The sequence below is a fragment of the Apteryx mantelli genome, chromosome 29, assembly GCF_036417845.1.
Source record: "Apteryx mantelli isolate bAptMan1 chromosome 29, bAptMan1.hap1, whole genome shotgun sequence".
Taxonomy (NCBI): domain Eukaryota; kingdom Metazoa; phylum Chordata; class Aves; order Apterygiformes; family Apterygidae; genus Apteryx; species Apteryx mantelli.
The window spans coordinates 2,022,029-2,037,836 of NC_090006.1; the positions used below are offsets into that span (position 1 = coordinate 2,022,029).

At 44.3% G+C, this 15,808-nt stretch overlaps 1 protein-coding gene across 1 annotated transcript in view; it reads left to right on the forward strand.

Moving 5' to 3' along the window:
* ANTXR1 (ANTXR cell adhesion molecule 1) overlaps positions 1-15,808 on the forward strand; it is a 107,270-nt gene that overhangs the window by 82,551 nt on the left and 8,911 nt on the right. The window contains exon 17 of the mRNA XM_067312435.1: positions 4,586-4,666. Within this exon, the coding sequence (XP_067168536.1) occupies positions 4,586-4,666 (81 nt within the window). The remainder of the gene's footprint in view (positions 1-4,585; positions 4,667-15,808) is intronic.

The following is a 15,808-nucleotide window of genomic DNA, read 5'->3' on the forward strand; positions in this document are numbered from 1 at the left end:
CAGCAGATGGATGTCTGCCAGCAAGCATGGGTCACAGGGCCAGACCTGCTGCAGGGCAGCATGCTCCCCTCACAAGGAGGGGATACCCTGCAAGAAGTGTTTGGCTGAATTAGAGCTGCCTCGGAAGGGAAAGGTCAAATTCACACTGATAGCAGGTCATATGTGGTACAAAGCAGCAAGACAGTCTCCCACAGGAGCTGGGAACCATCTCTGCCGTCTGTCCCAAGGGCATCAGTTTGTCTTCCCTAATGCAGATGGTTGGCAGGGTGCAAAACTGAAACAGACGAGCAAGGAAATTGTTCACCGAAGGAAAATTCTGCACTGCACATGTGAATGCCCCTCCTAGGTTAAGAGAAACAAGCCACACGCAACAGTCGCATCACCCAGTGTGTGGTACAAAGACATTCAGATATTAGAAAGCTAATCTTTTGCATTCAAGGCAATTTAGGCTGTCCTCAGCAAAGGTTTTCAGGAGGTTACGCCTATGTAATTATAGCAGCCTCTAATGAAAAAAAACCCACACTTATTTTTCAGTGTTAACCCATCTGGGAAATGCTAAGATCCTTCCCATCTCTTTTCAGTCCAGAGCTATTTGTAGCAGCTCTGTAGTTATCAGTAACAGAAAAGACTGAAAATACACATTTCATATCCAAGTTCAAACCTTGCACATTTGACTGGGCTTGGATCTCATTTGGAACACTGGCTAGGGTCTTAGAAAGCACACATAGGAATACTGCAGCCGCTAGCATACGCTCTTGGCCCTAGCAAGTCCAAGATCTGCCCCATCCCTTCTCCAGATCAGAAGCGTGTCCGGAGTAAGTCCATGGATGACAGTGGCATTGCACAGGTATTAAACTGGTCTGAATTCAAGAACTGCCTCAAGCGTTTTTCCAGATTGCAGGCTGTTGGTTTTTCTTCAAGAGGTTTCCAAAAGCTGGCACGCAGCTTTCATTAACTCTCAATGGCAGCTATCTGTGTGCCACGGATGCTTCAAATATATCCTCCACAGTGGGCAATGACTTAGAAGGAAATCTTAGGAGACTAACTAGAGAAAATTTGCATTTAAGTGTGCCTTTGTGCATCTTCATACATCTCCTACAGGCAATTTGTCTGTGAATAGTCTGCAGAGTGTGTGCGGAATGTATGGAGCTTATAGAACATTAGTTTATAGAACTCTTCTTCAACTTTAAGCTAAGCGGGGAGGTGCCTCACTGCTGGAAGTATAATTTTTATTCTCCTGTTTTCTTCCTCCCCAGCAACAGTCACCCTAGGCAGCCGTATTCTGTTAGCCAAGTCATTGCAATGCAGGTATATTTGGTTGCAGTACAACCAGGTTTGCCTGCATTGTGTCTGGTTACTGATTAGCTCCAAGCAGTGCCCATAGGAATTTAGGCAAGTCACATGTTTTGGCATTCCTCATTCATTGATCTTGCAGCTGGTTCAAATCCAGTGATGGAAATGGCAAGGGTGCACAAGGGAGTAAGAGTGGTTTCCGGAGGATCCGGAAATGTGAGCCTGTTTGAAAATTTGGTCCAATGCCTTCTCTCTTTTCCCCCTTAAAGATTATCATCTAATAAACATAGCCTACCAAAAAGTCATTTGCAGTTGTGTTATAATCATAATGACTTCAACATGTGTTCATGAAGGTTATTCATTCTCGCAGTGGGACAGGTTACAGAGTCAACAGTTTTCAGTACAGAGTGGTGATGCAGTAAGCACCATCTCATATAGCTGCTCCTTTGTTCCTAAATACACTGCATTGTCATTTGCATCTGTGCAAAACATTTATAAAACACACTAGTCTCATCTGGGGGAGTTTCACTCCTGCTGGAACCTCATCCAGCTGAGAGACGCAGCTCAGTTGCTTTCTGCAGTCTGCAGTCAGAAGGGTTCACAGTGCACAAAGCTGTACTCTGACCAGCTAAGGAGCTGATAGGAGTTAAAGCAGAGCAGCCCTGATTTTTGGCACGAAGAACCCCGAATATGTGCTCACGCAGCTGGAATCCGTGTGGGCACAGCTACCTGAGGTGGTAGCTGAGAGCTGTGTCCTTTTCCATCAAAGATACTGCTGAGTTTTCTCCCTCTTCCTTCATCAGTTCAGAGTTTATTCTGCATGGGAGGAAATCAATCCTAAACAGAGGAGTCAAAAGTTTGTTGCATATCTGTGTCCCAGCTGGAACTTCTCCAAAGTTCAAGGGAGGCTTGGAGAAAAGATTCAATGTTTGTTGGGTTCAAGTTCAGTTCTGACTCTGACTAGGAACAGCTTTTTGTTCGTAACAGCAGGAATTCAATTATAAAGGGGAGTATGAGCATTAGGAGCATCTCATGGGTGATATTTGTCCTTAGTTCCTTTAGAAAATCTTTCCTTTCCACCATCCAAACTCCACACAGCATAAGGACAGGTCCAGTCCAAGACCCTACATCCGTATATTCCCTAACTTTAGGATGTTCCACATATGGATAGTGTTTAACAGCCTAGTTCTGTCCGTAGATGAGAGTTTACCTAATTATTAATCCCCACCACACCCCTTGCTGCACTGCACCCAGAAAGACAGTGTACGCAGACAGAATAGCTATATTCAACACAACCATGAGCACCCATCAAAAACAGGGGTTCATTTCTATGAAGCAGAGGTCCTGCTATTGCTCTTCCTGAGCAGTAAGGCATTAGCAAAATTGGCAAAACTCATCAAGACTCTTGGCAGAAGCTCTTGTCCAGAAGACGTGAGCATATGAAGATGAATTTGCATTGTGTTATTCAGGGAAGCTATCACGGAGTCTTTACATGCAGAGGGAGGCGAGGAGGGATAGCCTATTAGGTCATTGGGTCTGCACTTTCAGCCAAAGCAGGATAGCTAACTCAAGTCTATCCTTCACTATTTTTTCCAGTCTGGTTTTTAAAATAACACAGAGGCTTCCACCACTTCTCAGGGGAAATATTTCACAGACTAACAGGCCTCACCCATACGAAATGTCTCCTGATATTCAGCTTAAATTTTCCCTTGTCCCCATGCTCCGAATGTACTCGATACCTTTGGTTAAAGCAGATGTTAAATTTCCATCTGCTCCATTGGACTCCTTGAAATACCTCTTTGGAAGGTAGATGAACATGCATGTAACAAGCTACTTTAAAGAAAAAAACCTTGTGAAAGGAGGAGAGCAAGGAATTCAAATCAGGAACACTGAACCAAGATAGCTTGGATCTGACAAAAAGCCAGGAAATTCACATTTTAGGGCCAGTTATCTCACTGTCCAACAGCCCTCCATCTCTCCATGGAACACAAGCGCCGGCCTTTACTTGGAGTGTCCTGCCTTTTGCCAGCTTATCTGATGGAGGTTTTCTTCCCTTTACATCCACTCCCCAAAGTAATGCCTATATAGTAGGTGCACAGCTGTTAACTGAGAATGGATAGATTGCTGTTTGAAATGCCCCAGGGCTTTATCTGCTGCCAAATGTGGCTATTGACGCTTAAAAGATTGTTGTTATTATTGTTATCATTATTCTTATTTGCTGCTGCTACTTCTTAGCATGATGCCAGCTGGATTTTCCTCCTTTTAAAATATCATTTCAACAGTTTAAAAGGTCAGTGCAAATAATCCAAGGATTGTGACAAGTCTAAAAGCTTCTCAAGGAGCTTGCCAAATCTTTAGTCCGTCTGACAGAGGGAAGGGCAGCATCAAACATAGATGCAAGTGAAGATCATAAAGGACTGTGCCTTTTCTCATAATTTGGTGCAGGACGTGTTGCCTGCTACAGCCCGCCAAACAGCTCTGCGTGCTTTGGTTTGGCTAACAGCTTTCTTCTTACCTCTATTTCTACCTCTGCTTCTACCCACCAGTCTACCTACCTACCTCTTCTTCCTCCCTCCTCCTCAGGGCATTTATAATACCTGGCTGACTTTAAAAGGGCCACGGGCAGTCTCTAAACAGCTGTGCAGAAAGGACCGTGAGGCAAGGCTAAATTCACTGATCATTCGCAACAAGTCACCTGCAGGACCTGCCTCAAGGCTGAGGCTGAAGCAACAGCTGGTGCTCCCAGACAGAAATCTGAAGTGCATCCTAAGTTGAGGCTGCTTAAGACTTTGCTATGTCATGTGTGACCCTGGCACTTTTCAGCCTTTGTCTCTCCTGTCTCTCTTTACAAAGACCTCGTGGCCTGATTTCCTTGTTAGAAGAGGCACGAGAGCAGATTGGATTCATAGGCAGCTAGCAAAACTAAAGAACACCAGATACCAGGTCTCAGAAGCACTCCAGATACTCTAGATCTAAGTCACCTATTACCTTTGGAGATTTTCTAAAGTGTACATGAAAGCTAGACACACAGATATTGTTGACTGTCAGTCAGACATGTCTGCTTATTGCTCATCTGGAAGCCTCATCCTTTGCACTTGTGGGAGTTTCTGAGGGAGGGAGTGTGAGGGAGTTTCTAGGAGAGAAAACATTGCTCTCCAGCATCTTTTGTAAGCACAGCAAATAGTTAAGTGAAAAATGTGCATTTCTGAGCTGCGTCGTCCCTGCATTGCACTCTGCACAGCATACTTGTTCTTGTATTGAAGATAACACACTGTATTTCTTTTGATTGCAGGGGAAATTGGATGCTCTCTGGGTCTTGCTGCGGAAAGGTTACGACCGTGTATCTGTGATGCGCCCACAGCCAGGAGACAAGGTACCGTGCCTTCAAACAATTCTTGTAGCTAGGGGAAAAAAAATCCACTGTGGCGCTATGGGAGCCATACGCACCATACAATTTTCATCCCCTAACTCTCTTTGCAATTTAGCAGATTACATTCAGTTGCTCAGGGCCGTGTCCAGCTCTGTTCTGAATGTCTCCAAGGATGGAGATTCGACATCCTTCTGAGCCCCTGTTTCAATTTGACCACCCTCGTGATGAAAAAATGGCAGTTATATTAGCTGTCTACCTGGTCAATTTACAGACGTCTGACATAAATCAACAAAGTGGCTTGGGGTTACTTCAGGAATATGTTTGGCCCGAAGCCTAAGTAACTGTGTGTAGCATCGTCAGGAAACTTGACATGAAACAACAAAATAATTTTTTGGTGGAGAAGCATAGTCCTATAATGTTTGGCTCCCTATAAGGTTTTCCATTGAGTACAGGACCAATGAACTTTTGTGAATAGAAGTTTTAATACTTTCTTGCTTCAAGGGGAAAATTTGCTAAAATGTCTTCGCTTAGTTGCTAATGCCTGGCAACTTTCGTGAATTTTTTCCACAGAAATCAGGGTTTGAAGAATGCCTAGTCTATGAATACATTTTTTGATTTGATGAGCTAAGATTATGTTATGAGAAAGATGTCTCTTCCATTTACACTAGGGAGTATCCAGAGCAGTTTAATTGAAGCCAATAAAGTTAGTAGTGATCTATATTAGTGCAACTGACAGCAGACTCCCTCCCTGTTTGGTGATATATCTCTTAGACGTGTAGTTCTGTGTCCTGTCAGCATAAGGAATAGCAGAATTAGCCCAGATAGGCGTTATATGATCCAGATGCTAAGTAAATTTACCTCTGTATGATTCTGCTGTGCTATAAAGAGGCTCTGACCTGGGTGCAAATACAATTTAGTGTGAAAGAGAAACTGGCTCAAAATACACCTAGGCTTATAGCTGCTAAATATCTGTTTCTCTCCAGCTGACTCCTAGAAGGCTTGCAAATATTTGGAGTACTTTCATGTGTAGATGCGCTTCTCTGAATTTCTATGAGGTTAGACCTTAGAACATATGTTAGCTCTTAGAACATGTTTTCCCTTGTGTAGACAAAGCTATGTGCCTAATTGTTTGTCTTTTCTGAATAGCCATGTGCAACGCTCTTGACAGTCTTAGTAACTTTTAGACTTGAGTGAGCAGTTTATGCTTATTCCTTTACAGTAGTGACATAACTACCAGGTGATGTCACCACCAACAGTGCAGGCCAAAGCAAAGTGAGAACTCACTGTAAAATACTAAAATTGCAATGACATTCATTAGTTTACACAGCTGAAATGACAGAATTAGGTAGGGTTTTTCCCTCCCCTATTCAGCAGAGATGTGGGGTTTTTTGTTTCCCTACTTTGGACTTAAGTTGGGAGAAGAATCTAGCTTTCAAGCACTGGGTTAGGCTTTGAGATATCTGAACTGCCTCCTGTCTTGCTATAGACATTCCCTGTGATTTGGGTGCCATTATTTAGTTTCTCATATCTCACTTTCCCCTTTGTAGATGTAGAAAGTGATTTTACCAGAACTGGGTGTTGGGAAGGTTGGCTTTACAATATTCAGAGATCTCCATGCAAGAGACTGCAAAGGGATGCGGCAATATTGCTGTTAATTGAACTATGGGAAAACGTGACCAGCCTTGAGAGAAGGGTTAATCAAAAAATAGCAAAAGATTGCAAAAATAGTTGTGATATTTGCACCTCACAAAGTAAGGAGACTCCAATCCCTGTGTGATCCCAGCCAATCTTCCTCTACTGTTCTCGGGGCCACAGTTCTTCCAAGAGAATTTAAATGCATGTCCAAGCCTGAGGCTGGACAAGCATACACGATCCAGGTTACCTTCTGGTTAGCTGCTTCTCCCAGGCCAATACACATCAAATACTATCTAATAAAATACATTACTGTTTCGGTTTGATTGGAAATCCAGCAGGAAGGTCAGTGCTGAGCTGATGGGGACAGCAGCATGGAAATGTCTGCCAGTGTCTACTGCAGCTGCCCATGCCTCGAATGCAGATAGTCCTCATTCAGTGTGAATTGCTTTCCTTGCAAGAAAAAGCCATCAGGAAAAGGAGCAACCCCACAAAAAATCTTTTTCCAAAGGAAACCTGTCTGTAGGACGGTGTCGCAAAGAAAAGCTTCTGACGCATTTCTTTGAAATGATGGGAGATTTCTACCCATGCAAACCACCATGTGGCCAGAATCCCCTACCCAGGAAGTCAGGACTGGTTTTGGTGCATTGGAGCTTGGATCCAATCCCTTCCGTTAACTCGGAGATTTTTCACTGCTATCACAATGAAAGTGCCTCTGGTATCACTTGTAAACACAGCCCATCCTCTAAAGTAGATGTTTAATAATCTAAAGTTGAATAATCTGTTCCTCATTTCATCTTTCCAACCTGGGATATGGTTCTTGCTGTCTGTCCAGCTTGCAACAACATCCACAGCAACAGCATTTCAGCTCTCCGCTGTCCAAAGTCAGGACCACTCCTACATCTTGTGATGGATGCATCACTTGTGCATCGAGTCATTTAACTGGCACATTTATATACTAGCTCACGTGCCAGGTATGCAGCTGAGCACATGGTGTGTCTGGTGGCTGACAGCTACTGTGAAGAAGGTGGTTTTTGGCACGGCACTCTGAGATAAGGCATCTCCTTGACCTAACAGGCCAGCTGGCCATATTTGACAGGTTTGGATGATCCCAGCACAGGAGATGCTGCAGCATGGCATTATGGAGTAAAGTCACACACAGCCATCCCACCCGTGCTCTCCCAGCAACATGTTTCTGGCATAGCGTTTGCCAGCACTGAAGATTAGCTAGCGGGGTAGAGCTGTGAGAGTCGTCTTGGCAGCAGCGAGCTCAGCTGTAAATTCCTGTGGCCTTTCCATGTGATTCCAAGTAGCTCCCTTGGACCAGGCAGCATGGACAGGGAGCACAACAAGGACAGACTTGGTCCTCATCAGGTTGTGAAATCTTCAGCATGGGCAAACGGCCTCAAGCTTGGGGGGTTTCATAGCTGTCTGCCAGCAAATTTGGGCTCGATCTTGTTTTCCTCCTGGGAAGGAGGGGCAGGTAAAGGACTGCTCTACCCAGCTTGTCAGCAAAGGGAGCCCACTCAGAGCTGGTATCGGCAACTTCAAGCCAGCATTGTGATTTTAAGGCAGAGGCACAGCTGGTTTGAAACTTCAGGCCTGATGCACTGGAGCCATGTGCAAACTCAGCCTTGCCAGCTGCAGAAGACAGGAAGCTTCAGGCCGTCAGACACGGGGCTTTGAGTTATTGCAGCACAAGCAGGTCAGCTTCAGCTTTCCAGCTTTTTCCTGACTCTCCCTAACTTCCTCCCCATACCACCACCTCACAGAGCAGTGTCTCTGCTCTCCAGAATGAGAACTGGCTTCTGGTTATTACAAATGCCCTGAAAAGGGTTGAAAGCTCTCATTTCCTTGCACCACAGAGTCCCCCAGCCCCAAGCTGCATGTGAAATGCTGGAGTTTTGTGCCTCGGAAAGATGACTGCAAAGCGAAGGGAGGGGAGATCTAGGGATTTTGGAGATTCCAAATCCAATTCTCCTCCTCCACCTGCCCTCCATCGCACTTCCACTGTCAGCTGAAGAAAGCACCTACACCCAAGCACAAAGCTGGATATATGCAGATTGAAGCCATCTCCGGTTCCTTTGCTACCTCTGTATAATTTCTCCCTGCAGTGGTGTCTGCACTAGTTCTCAGAGGAGTGCGGTGTGAGCTACCTGCTGTGCTATGGGAGACCAGGCCACTCATTATTCCCATTCCAGGTCCTCTGCAATAACGCAAGGCAATGGAGACTGTGTTGGGTGCTCTGGCTTCTCTACCTGTCCGTCACCCAGAGCAGTTCTGGGCTAACTAGTTCAGTTGCAACCAGCCACTAAGTGTAGACTTCATTACACAAACTGAGTAAATACTCTGGGGTCGCCTAGCAGAAAACCAGCTTGCCCACACAGCCAGCTGCATACAAACTGCCAAGGATGGGTCTCCACCAAAGTTCAGCCATAACAACCTTTACAGCATGGACATACCCTGGGAATGAGAGAATCAGTGAGCAGCAAAGCATCCTGCAGTAACCAGCAGCCTCAAAACCAGCCACCAGGGTAAAAACCCAGCACATAGTGCATTTTCAGGGAAAGGCTAGAAAAATATTCAAGCCTTTGCAAGCAAAATTTGTGCCTGGTAAAGAGTGACCTGAAATTTGCAGACAAGAGCCTTTGATCATACGATGTTCCTAAAAGCTACAAGGAGGAGCCGCTCTGAAAGCAATTTGCAGCCCCTTATTTCTCTTTCTTGAATAAAAGTGGAAAGCCCATTTCAAACCTTTGGTGTTGTCACATGGGCACCTTAATTCACCCACTTGGTCAACATAAAAACATGAAGCCAGATGAAAAGTAACTGAAAGGAATCTCTGTTTGCTTTGGAGCCTGCAAAGGAATTGGACTAAATCCCAGGATTACATCATTTTCATATATAAGCAATCCATTGCTATAATCAGTTACTTTATCCACTGCCAGCACATTAGCTGAGCTGTTCGAAAAGATTGCTTGCGTAGAATGAAACATGGATCTAGCTTCAAACATTGTGTTGACTAATTGTTACTGTTTATCTGCTACAGCCCACGCAACTTGCTAGGTACCAAGCAAATCGTCAAGGAAGACAGTCCCTGCCCTAAGAAGTTCATGTTAGGCTGTAACAAGACATAGATTCAAGGGCAGTGACTAATAAACTTGCAATTTATATACATTGCAGTGGATAGCGTGGGGACTAATGCTTAGATTCCAGTCCTCCTTCCGTGTGACCTCAGACAGTCCCTTCTCTTTGCCTCTTGTCTGCTCATGCTCTGAACCCTTTAATCAAGATTTAGATGTCTTGTACTAGGACTATTTCCTTACTGCAAAACATACTGTTACCAGAATAACTAACTACTAAGTGCCTGATACAGTAAGAAAGACAGATTTGCCCCAAAATTGAGCTGTGGGGTTGTTTTTTTCCAACTGTAAGAGTTGTCATAATAAAAGATAAACTTCTGCAAAACCTTGCCTTGATCTGTTGAAGTCAAGGGATCTCTCTAATTTGGAAGGATTTTGGTTCAGGCTTAGCCCTGCAGACTCTGCACACAGGCTCAAGAAAAATAACGTTGTGCAGGGCTGCAAATTCTCCATTCATGGTTCCTGGGGCATGATGCACAGTGCATAGCTCTGCGCTCGAGGTGCCCAGGCTGGTGCAGGGCAAGCTGATGCTAGCAGGGATGGATGCACAGCATCTGAAGGCAGGACAGCTGGAGCAGCTTGCTGCCCCTGAGCTAAGTCCTGCCTTCCATCAAGACTACTTTGCCTGGGCAATGCACCTTGCTTACATGGCTGCCCAGCTTCTCCTCCCAGCACCTTCATGAGGAATGCTGCCTGCAGATTGATGGGATCATGATATCTGACACTGGATTAGGGCCAGATGTTTCTGGACATCGGAGAGCTGAGACTTCTTCAAGCAAGAGTACCAGAAAGGATGCCTGTCCGTCCATAGCCTAGCAGCAGCCTGAACCAGAATCTCAGCTGGCCTTGACCACTATAGCTCCATGAAAGCTACACCAGTTTACATCAGCAACAGGTCCCACTCAGCGTGTTTTTATATTTGCAGCAACTGGGCGCATGCCTATTTGCATTTCCGAGAACAAAACATGAAGCAAACTTCGGACTGGTTTGCAATAGCAGAAGGCTTGTTAAAGTGCATCTTTCATCACAAAGTAGAAGGAGAAGAGAGGGACATTGAGGCTGAGATGCCCAAGAAGGTTGTGAAATTCTGTTCTTGGAGTCAAACCTGGAAATGGTCTGAGGTTAGCAACAGAGACAGCTGTTTCCAATAAGGCAAGGAAGTCAGAGTCACATGGGATTCCTGTGGTCTTCTCACATTTTCGAAAGACTAGGTTTGCATTTTTGTCAGCCTTAATGAGGTTATTTTTACATTCAAAACATCATCAGATGGGGATGATTTAAATATATATTTTATAGATATATATATATATTTTAGAAAACTTTATAGCTTCTATAAGGGAATGCTTATTAGTGCAAAGTGCTCACTAAGCACAGGATCCAAATAATTAACTAGTGTCACTTTAAAGTTGTCAGTTGAATTTCCATGATAAACATTGTTCTGTCAGGAATTTATGAGGAGATTATTACAATGTGTTTCAGGCTCACAAGCTTGGCTTGGAACAGCTCAATCTGGGAGCAAATTATATTTTAAACTTTTATTTGTAGTACATTAGTTGCATTGTCATTTTGTGTGTGTATATATAGATATAGGTATATATATGGAGAAAAAAGTATAGTAAAGCCATGTGTAATTATGGGTTAAGACATATCCTGCCTAATTTAGCCAAAATGCAGGTAGAGTAGTTTTTTTCAGATCCAGTATGGTTTTGCAAGTTTACTAGTCAAATCACTTAAGCTAGTATCTTGTTAGATATCAGTGAGATGATCCTGGGTCAAATTGTGGCTAGTTATGACAAGAGGTTGGGGTTATGAAATCTATGAAAATATGCCTATTAAAGTAATCACAAGTGTTGTTACAATGAAGGGAAGAATGTGTGTGTATGTGCATGTGATGACATAAAAATTGATCTTAATATAAACAGAACAGCCAGTGTATGAAATAAGACCAGTTTACAGCCAGATTGCATGAATCTTCACTACAGAAAAGCCCTGTTTTTCAACAAAAGCTTACAAAACTCCTCTCTGACCTACCATCACACTAATATTTTTATATTACAGTGAAATGCCAAAACCTCAAATTAATGATTTCAGGCTTCACTGTGAATGTTTTATACAGCCTAAGGAATTCAGATGACCATTCTGGATTATATCAGTCATTCATCTCAAATGACCATTCCTTGTGAAAGGCCCGATTCTGCCAGGCATGGACTTTGTGCTGCATGTTGGTCACTTTTATGTCCCGCTGCATTTATTGAGAATCCCTTGAGCATGTGCTCTGCAGCTGCAGGCTTGGGCCTACTTCTACGCAGCTGTGCAACAGAGGACGCGAAAGAGCTGTCTAACCCCAGCCAGTAATGATCTGAAGGTCTTAAGCCTGAAGATGGATAGCCCTTTTTATTTGCATACTGCTATTATAATTATAGAGGCGAGGTGTCCAGCTGAGCTGACGGTCTGGGCTACTCTCATATGGCAGCAGAGCGATCCTCTGGTCCAGGCAGTACACTGGGAGTCTGAGGCCTTGAGCTGCACCTTGAGTTGTGCCAGTGACACACAGAGTTACCTTGACCAAGGCACTTAATCAACTTCCATTTCTCAGAGGCTTTTCCTGTCTTCTAAGTGAGGCTAGTCCAATGCGTTTTCCTTCCCAAAGCATTTGGGAAAATAAAGGACGGAACGCAGTAATAAATATAAAGTATTAGCAACAGTTGCGGCTGTGGGCTGGGATAACTGTCTTTGCAGGTAGTTCTCTGTACATGTGTAGGTTTGCATGGTGGCCTGTTGGTTCAAGTAGTTCTAATGTGGTGCTAATAATACTGAGCTTCGGGGTTTTGAGGTTCAGGACTGTACGTTTTAAACCTGTGTGGTGCTCAGATAGTTTAAAGGAGGAGTCTGAGCAGTGTGGGGGTTGGGGTTTTTTGTTGTTGTTTTGGGGGGGGGGGTGCAAGCTGTTACAAGAAACTCAGTGGGAAGCAGGAGCTAGCCTTGCCAAATCTGTCCACACATCATCTTTGGCACCTGTGTCATGAGTTTCCTTGTGTTAAGGGACCGTGGTTCTGAGTTCATGGGACAGCCCTCCTGAGCGCTCCTTGCTGGCTGGGCACTCTTCATAGTCTCTTGAAAATGCAGAGGAGTAAAAAACAGCCTGAATCATTACCACGTTACTGTAAAATTTCCTTGTTCCCTTCTTCTCCCTCCATTCTTATGCTTTGAAAAACCCTTAGTCTGCTACACATAACTGTGTGTTTCATGGAGGAGATTAGCATGGGCTGCTGTGCCATTTGAGGAATGTGAGCCTCTTCTGATCTCTGGAAAATCCAGGCTCTCAGAAAATGAAGTCTCCTTTCCATGGCTTCCTTTATCTTGTGGAGAAAGCTGTGTGCTTGCAAAGAGCTCTCTGGGAAATACCTAGTCATCTCTCACTCCCCACACAGTGCTGAAATGGAAGGAGATGAAATCTAAACTAAAGAGAGGGAGGGAGAGTGCTGCCACGTAGCCCAGGAGCTTGCTCCCGTTCGTTGTGGTAGTCATATGCTCTAGGCATCGATTTCAAACCCACTGTGCTAGGTGCTGTGCAGATGTAAAACGAAAGACAGTTTCAGCCTTGTTTGAGGCAAAGGGCAAGAGTAAGTATGGACAGATATGGTGAGAAACACTGAGACAGCGCAGCAATACTAATTTGTCTGCATGCTAAACAGTAGATCTACAACACCAGCTACCGAAGGATATCTTTGGAATAGCTGTAAATGTTGTCCCAGTCTTCCCTTAACCACAAGGAGCAATTTTTCTTGCTAGTTCGTTCTTCCCTCGGCACCTCTCTCATACGGCTTCCAGAGAAGTAGCAGTGCAAACTCCCAGCCAGAACTGAACGTATGCCACTAGTGTGCGCGTATGCTTGTGGAAAGGGCAGCCTTCCCATATAACAAGCTGAGAAACAAAAGGGGGTTCTGGTTTAATTTAAAGAGCAGAAGGCAAAACAAGCCAATGAAACAGCCTAGTTCAAATTTCCTCTGCATGGAGTGAGTAGTTCTGCAGCCACTTAGTGAATGAAATACCAACTGGAGTAAAACCCTTACTGAAACAACACAGTGATAATATTCCTATGCTACAGGGGTAGAATTGAGGCAGCAGGAGACTGAAATACAGATGCACGGAAGTGTCTAGGTGTGTATTTTGTCGTAGAAGATATTGCAAGTTTGTTCGGTAGGTGTTTAAGTTCTTAGAACAGAAGTAAAATCATAGAAAATGAAACTGATCACAGGAAGGGTAGGATTTTGATGCAGAGAGAATCACTTTGTGACACATGTCTACAAAACACAGCTCTCCCGTGTGTGTTCTTTGCTGAGTGTATTTTGATGTTGCATTTGTACTGTGTTTCCCTGGTGCAGCTTCCACCAGAGGGCTGGACTTACGCTCCTTATCCTTATGGGAAAGCGAGATCATTGTTTCCTGTGGGACTGCAATAAATTCCTAAAAATAAGCAGCAGCCACAGCTGAAAACTTTTGACTGCATCTGGGCCAGCTGCATTGAGAACTTTTGACGGGAACCCTGAGTCTTACCTCTGAAATCAAAGGGTGCTCAGGGACTTGTTAGGCACTCAAAGGCCCCCAGAAACAAAAGCACCAGTGGCAAATGCTTTATGTGTACTCCAAGGCACGGAAAAAGATGCCCTAAACTACAGCTTAATTCAATCCCTGGTTTTCCCTGGTCAGTCCTACATCCTGGATGTGAAAACAAGTGGTGCCTGCAGGACCCTAGACAGAGAAGCGAATAGTGTCAAACTGAAGAGTTAGGGTGAAAGTTGTGAGGACGAAGGCACAGCAGGTCTAGGAGTGGGAATGTCAGTAGAGTGGCTCCCATCGTATCAGTGTGTCGTGCAACAGGGAGGTTGAACTGTAACATCAGGGATGTCAGACAGAACCAGACCTCTCTGGTCAGCTGTCCCTAGCATTACAGGCATACATAATGCCTAATAACTGCAGGCCCTGCAGTTATTTTTGTTAATATACATATAAATTCCAAACATATGCGTGGTATTTCAGAAGAGCCATAAAGAGAGACCATGTGGTGCGAGGCAGGGCAGCGATCATCCTGTGTGGGTGATTAGTGTAATTCCAGCTAGCCTTGTGCTGCTTTACATAATGCTGTTCTGCTGCCAGGGCTTCAGTTCTCCGTGTTACCTCCGCTATAATCAACTGCCCGTTGAAGCCTGCAGGCACTGTGCTGTGTGTGCCACCCCATGTCCAAGGCAAGTGCATAAGCCAAGCCCAGTCTCTTTCAAAGAGGAGTGAAGGACTCTACCAGTAATGAAGGACCCCTGCCCATACCTCCTTAGAAGCGGTAGGCACCTATATGTGGTAAACAACAGCCTATGTCTTACCCCATATTGCCAGTGACTTATGGACCATGGGGAACACAAGCGCGCAGTTTATTTCAGTGTTAACCACCGATGGCTGGTCGTCAGCTGCTATGCGCTTGCAATAAACTCAGCCATTAGCAGGTTCGTTGGAAACTGTAAAGCCCATTAAGTAGTACTGGCACACAGGAATACTGTTTTTAACTTGAGGACGCATTATTAGAGCTATATCAAAAAATGTGGAAGGAATGTAGCAGTTAGCTGGGACCTTTGCTTGGAGTGAGCAAATCCAATCAAAACATCCCAAAAGCCGTAATTATTTGTTAATAATTGGATTCAAATTCTGCCACACAAACCTCCAGTGTTTCTCAATGAAAGTCGTGAAGTCTGTTTCAGTACATAGTAGCCAAGGAGAATGGTAATATGGGGCAGGCTAGGTATTATTAATTCACTATGAACATCACAAAGCACAAGAGCAAACAGAGTACCCTTCAAAGTCCCCTGGGGTCCTCTCTTATTTTGAATTTTTAGTCTATTTTAGAGATGAGGGAATTCAGATTTAAGGTAATTGTCTGATTTCACACCATGTTCTTTCAAAGCATCATGAATATGAACTATGAAGAACTAAAAATTAACAACAGAAACCAGGGGATATGATTTAAAATTCCCCTGCTTTAAACACTAGACTACATTCCCTATTCAGACTTGAGAATAAAACCAGCCACGTGGACTCCAAGTCGCCCCTCACACGTGTACACTCCAGCTTGCTTGGTGATTCCTCTTTCTGCAGGCTCAAAACCGCACGGATACTAATAAGGAGCTATTGTTCAACCGAGCCTAAGCTAACAGGTTTCTGCTGATAGGCTGCAGAGCTTGAGAACAAAATTGTAACCTTTCTGCACGTATTGTTGCAGTGGGGTTTTCCATTAATAGCCATGGAAAAATTAACCTAAACATTAGCTCTTTTTCCTGGAACTAACAGCCCCGAAGCCAAAAGCCTGGTGATCTGCTCATCA